The following is a 5,103-nucleotide window of genomic DNA, read 5'->3' as shown; positions in this document are numbered from 1 at the left end:
GGGGCGTGTGCGCGGGGCTGGTTTGCGGGTTGCAGCAGGGCCGTCCAGCCTGAGCAGCGCCCCGGAGCTCTGCTGGTGTGCCAGGCACCCCCTGGCACAGGCTGCCTGAGCCTGCCGGGGCCACGCTGGGCACCGCCTTGCCGTGCCTGCCATGCTGACAGTTGTCCTGTGCTGCGAGGTGCCCGTGGCGGGCTGAGGGTGGCATCTTCCCTGGCAAAACCCTCCCCTCTCAACCCGATCTGTTCCTGGCGCTCTGGACCCACACCATCTTGGGACACCCGTGAGGAGAGGGGCCGTGCTGTGGGGACAGCACCCAGTGGCACAATCCAGGTGTGCCCTGCCTTGTGGCCACTCGCCAGGCTGGGGGGGAGAAGGAGGCAGAGTTGTATTCTGCTGAAAGAATGGCTCCAGCTCCAAGTAACTCAAATCCCGGGGACTTTGCTTTAAGTTGCATTCTTTGATTTTTTTTTTTAAAGGCATAGTACTCATCTACCCTTCAAAAAAAACATCTGCTCCAGCCTGCTGTGTGTGTTCCCTATTATGCCATGTGGCTGAAAGGCATCAGTGCTGGGCTGCTTGCCAGCGCAGTGCTGAGGAAGCTGGCATGGAAGCTGCTGGAAGTTCACCTGCCTTGCCAGTGGCTGATGGAAACCATAAGCAGGGTTTTTTGCTATTGCTTGGTGCAAAAAGCTTTGGTGTGTTGTTTTAGAGCTGCTGTGGAGCTGAGACCTGCCTTGGAGCTGAGATGGGAGCTCTCTGGGGAGTGGTGGGGCATCAGCTGCATCTGCAGCAGTGGAAGCAGCAGCTCCAACAGCAGCCCTAGGCTACTGGGTACATGATGACCCCAGTTGAGGGGTCCATATGGAGGGCTCAGCCCCACGGGTGGTCACAGTGTGACCCACAGGGTGTGAAGGCCTTTGTAGAGAGTGCCTGATCCTGCACCCTTCTCTCCCTCTCCGCAGATGGTGCTGCTGTGGAGCACAGAGCTCTTCCCTTCCCCAGAGGACTGGCAGGGCCTGGAGGGCACAGCTTACAGGCTCTTGGTGATTCTTCTCCACTGCCTGCCCATCCATCACCTGCCTGACCTCCAGCACCCAGAAAAGAACATCTTCCAAGAAGTCCTGGACCTCATCTCCCTCTACCTATGTGAATATCTTCACATTTGTGTGGCTATCTGTGTGGATAGCTTCACACAGGACCCCCAACATGTCCTCTGCTTCCATTTTGGGCTCTCTGCATGCACTGACAGCTGGCAGGCAGACCCTGGCACTTGAGCACTCCTGCATCTCCCTGCTAAGAATGGGTCCTGCTGGAACACAGCCTGCTTTGACATCCTGCTCAGCCAGGTACTGCCAGCCCCTCAGCTGGTCTTGGGAACTCAAACTCAGCAATGTCCCAGTTCCTCTCCAAGATCCAGCAAGAAACCACCAAGCAGAGCTGAGCAGGACCCCACTGCCACCTTATCTGGATGTCTCAAACCTTGGGCGATGGCAAGGCAGGCTATGGGGCCAGGGAGCAGCTTGCTGCCATGTTGCTTTATTGAGGGAAGGTGGTACTGGGGGGTGAGGGCATGTCTGCTGCAGCGGGGTGGGGATGCACAGCCCCTCAGCTCCCCTGGTGCAGCTGGGTGCCAGGGTGGGTGTTAGGTGCCAGGGTACGTAATCTGAGTGGGGTGGCTGGGGTCCTGCACTGCTGGGCTCTAGTGCAGGGATGGCTGGTGGAGGGAGGGAAAAGGACCTGTGGTCAGATCCTGCATCCAGCTCTCCTGTCAGCTTGCGGTGGGGCTGCCATGCCGGGGGAGGGGGACAGGGCTGGACTACACGGCACAGGGGAAGGGGAGGAGCTGCGGGGGCCAGGCCATCAGTCTGAGGAACGACCCTGTGCGGCGGATCCAGAGAGGTGGTTTTGAGCCACACCGTGGGCTACCAAGCTTCAGCCCTCACCTCCACGTCCCCTGCACTTCCAGCTTCCTCCCGCTCCGGCCTGGGTTGCTGGGTGTTGCAGCATTTCCTGTCAGCACCCCAGGAGGCAGTGGAGCCTCTCTGCTTGCCGGCTGCCCGTAGCTGGGCAGGGAGGGAAGTGCTGCACCACCTTGTCCGGATCCCCCCTTCGCAGAGCTCCTCACAGCCTGCTGCAGCGACAGCGCCCCAGAGCGTCTCTCAAGGCACGCAACACACGCTCCACGTTGGCGCTGGTCGAGTTGCAGCCCATGAGACCAATTCGCAGGACCTGGGAGGAGAAGGACGAGCATCTCCCTGCAGTGCCCACCTCTGCACCGACGTCCCGGTGCCACCTCCCCGCGAGTGGAGCGGCTGGGGGACGAGGACACGCGCCCCCCCCCTGCCCCGACGTCCCGGTGCCCCCTCCCCGCGAGTGGAGCGGCTGGTGGCAGAGCACAGGCTCCCACCCGGAGCAGGGGTCACACCAGGAACAGTTGTGCGTGGCCAGACACGGGGACATGTGTGTAACTCCCAGCTTGCTCCTACATGACACACGTTCCTGAAGATGTGTCACCCTAATCATGTACATGATTATTCAATTACACGCAGCAATTGCGTGTGGTGAGGAACCACTACACGTTGCTGCAGGTGATGGGATACATCCAGCTTTGTGTTTGCTGTTTGAGGCCAGAGAGTACTGGTTAACTGTGGGGCACACAGCTGAGGGATGTGGCTGCAGCTGGGTTCAGTGCCTGGCCGTGGGCAGCAGGAGGGGAGGACACTGCCTACCTTGCCCACGGAGGGGCCCAGCCCCCCAGCGATCTCGATCGCATGGTTTTCCATGAGAAAGGTTGTGATCTCCTTCCAGTCATAGCCCTTGGGCACCTTGACAGTGGTGATGGTGGGAAGTCTCACCTTCTGGGGAAGAGAGAAACTGGGTTAAATCTGCAGCCTCTGGCTGCAGCTCTGTCCCCTGGTGAGCCTGGCAGCCTGCCAGGAGAAAGCATCACTGAGGGGATGTATTTTCTCCAGCATTGAAACCTACCCAGATGTGTCTCCAGCCACACAAGACCATGTCTTCAACCTGCCCCCACACCATGATGGTGGGGTCACCCCACACCCACCTCATCCTTCACAAAGAGCTCAAGCCCCAGGTCACACAGCCCTTGGCACAGCTGGGCACAGTTGACCCGGTGTCGCTCCCAAGACCTCTCCAGACCCTGTGGGCAAAGAGGAGGGAGAAGGTCCCTGCTGCCAGCGGGACCTCCTGGCACCCACTGCTCCCCCAAGCACTGCTGGTGCCCCCTTCCTGCCTGGTGCTGCTTACCATCTCTGCCAGCGAGGCCAGGCCTTCTCGTAGGCTGAAGAAGCTGTTGATGGGCGCCGTGTGGTGGTACCTGGAAAACCCAAGGGGCACCCGGGTGGGTTTGCTCTAGCCTGCAGCAGAGCAGTACTCCAGGTTGAAGTGGAGGGGAACTGGAACATGGATTTCTCCCTCATCTTCATCTGGCGTGGGGGGGAAACAGGTGGGGCGAAGGGTGTGAGTGGGGTAGTTGCAGCCTCCTGTCCCAGGACAGCCTGCCCTCACCTTCGTGGCTCCCCGTCACAGCCCCAGTAGTTCCCCAGCCAGCCCATGTCCAGGTAGAAGGATGAGGGCTTTGTTTTCCTCCTCAGCATCTTCTCCCTGGTGAAGCAGAGTACTGCAGAGGGGCCAGACCTTGACCCCCATCAGCTCTGGGGTGGGGACAGTCCAGTGGGAGGTCCCCCTAAAGCAGACACAGAGGCAAAGTGAGTGCGGAGGTTGGCTTCTGTGCCCATCACTGCCCAGGGATGGGCCAGGCTCTGACCTTGCAGAGCTGCTGCTGTGCTTGCTCTGTGGAGCAGGGCTGGAGTGGATGGTTGGCAATGGGGCGGGTGACAGCCTCCCCCTAGCCCCACTGCCTTTTCCCCTCGTAGGACAGGGCTGCCCTTACCTGGCTTGCTCACTGAAGGAGATGAGGGCGCTGCCAGGGGGTGTGTTGAGGACTTTCTGAGACGCTGAGTACAGAACATCAATCTCTGCCCAAGAGGGGAAGCAACGTCTTAGGGGCTTAGCATCAAGCTCCCAGCAGAGACGCACGAAGCTCCCCCAACCCAGCTGCAAAAGGTGGGGGGAAGCACAGATGGCACATGCTGGAGACCCTGCTTGTGTTTGGCCTGCTTTGGAGGACACCCCACCACTGCTGACAGTCCCCCAGAGAGCTCTCTGATTGCAGATGGACCAGTTTCTAGTGCTCCTAGCCTGAAATGTAGGTGATGGGGCTGATCCCACTGCCCATCCTCCCTTGTCCCCTGGGTGCCCATGACGGCACTGGTGGGTCTTACCCTGCTGGTCCATGAAGATGGGGGCTCCCCCAAGCGAGGCCACTGCGTCCACAAGCAGCAGGCAGCCATGTCTGTAGGAGGATAGAGCTCAGCCTGCTGTCCCTGCCACCTCTGCCTGCCACCTTCTCTTGCCACTCCTCTTCCTCCACCTCTAGCATCCCAGTCCCCACAAGGCCACGTCTCACAGGCACCAACCACTTCCAGCACAACAGAGCCAGAGCAGAGCCCAGGGCACATAAACCCCTGTGTCCCAATCCTCGACAGCAACCTTGGGGTGCCACCAGCTCCCACACGTGCCCATTGTGCACTGACCGGTGGCACAGCTTGCCCAGCCCCTCCAGTGGCTGCAGCACCCCTGTGGAGGATTCGCCGTGGGTGATGAAAAGCACCGAGGGCTTGTGCTGCACCAGGCCCTGCAGGAAAGAGGGGAAGGTGACTGTCTGCAGGGCTGTCTCGTGCTCGCTGCCCTACACCGTGGCGGTCACTCACCTCCTCTATGTCCCACAGGGTGAAGTACTCACCCGGAGGCTTCAGCAGCTCATGGACATTGGCTCCTGGGAGGGATTTGGGCAGAAGGAGAATGAGATTTGGGTATGCCTCCCCCAGGGAGCAGCCTTGCTCTGTGAGGGAATCAGTCACGCATGAACCAAGAACACAGCTCCCCACTAGGGTCCACCCTCCCACAGATTTGCCCGGTGGGAAAACCATAAACCACCATAAGTGGAGGGACATCACCCTAGAAAAAAACCAGGAGTGCTTTTTAGCTGTGGAAGCCTTGTCACTGGCTACTGCTGCTGGG

General features: G+C 59.9%; 2 protein-coding genes across 2 annotated transcripts in view; one reads left to right on the top strand and one right to left on the bottom strand.

Annotated features, from left to right (window-relative positions):
- Window positions 1-962: 962 nt before the first annotated feature.
- Window positions 963-1,441, top strand: LOC103776175 (chromosome unknown open reading frame, human C2orf54; the record flags this gene model as incomplete). Its single annotated transcript, XM_008943671.1, has 3 exons — window positions 963-1,146; window positions 1,276-1,346; window positions 1,412-1,441. Coding segments are annotated over 3 exons (285 nt in total), but the record flags the coding sequence as incomplete, so codon positions are not given.
- A 680-nt stretch (window positions 1,442-2,121) lies between these two features.
- The window catches only part of AGXT (alanine-glyoxylate aminotransferase), a gene marked incomplete at its 5' end in the record, with an annotated part of 3,233 nt that continues 251 nt past the window's right edge, over window positions 2,122-5,103 (bottom strand). Inside the window, 9 exons of the mRNA XM_008943670.1 lie at window positions 2,122-2,229; window positions 2,730-2,858; window positions 3,065-3,160; window positions 3,268-3,337; window positions 3,529-3,624; window positions 3,914-3,998; window positions 4,305-4,375; window positions 4,617-4,717; window positions 4,794-4,860. Coding sequence (XP_008941918.1) covers window positions 2,122-2,229; window positions 2,730-2,858; window positions 3,065-3,160; window positions 3,268-3,337; window positions 3,529-3,624; window positions 3,914-3,998; window positions 4,305-4,375; window positions 4,617-4,717; window positions 4,794-4,860 — 823 coding nt within the window. The remainder of the gene's footprint in view (window positions 2,230-2,729; window positions 2,859-3,064; window positions 3,161-3,267; window positions 3,338-3,528; window positions 3,625-3,913; window positions 3,999-4,304; window positions 4,376-4,616; window positions 4,718-4,793; window positions 4,861-5,103) is intronic.

Source organism: Merops nubicus, unplaced genomic scaffold (genome assembly GCF_000691845.1).
Source record: "Merops nubicus isolate BGI_N331 unplaced genomic scaffold, ASM69184v1 scaffold42807, whole genome shotgun sequence".
Taxonomy (NCBI): domain Eukaryota; kingdom Metazoa; phylum Chordata; class Aves; order Coraciiformes; family Meropidae; genus Merops; species Merops nubicus.
This window is presented reverse-complemented; position numbering and strand designations above follow the sequence as displayed.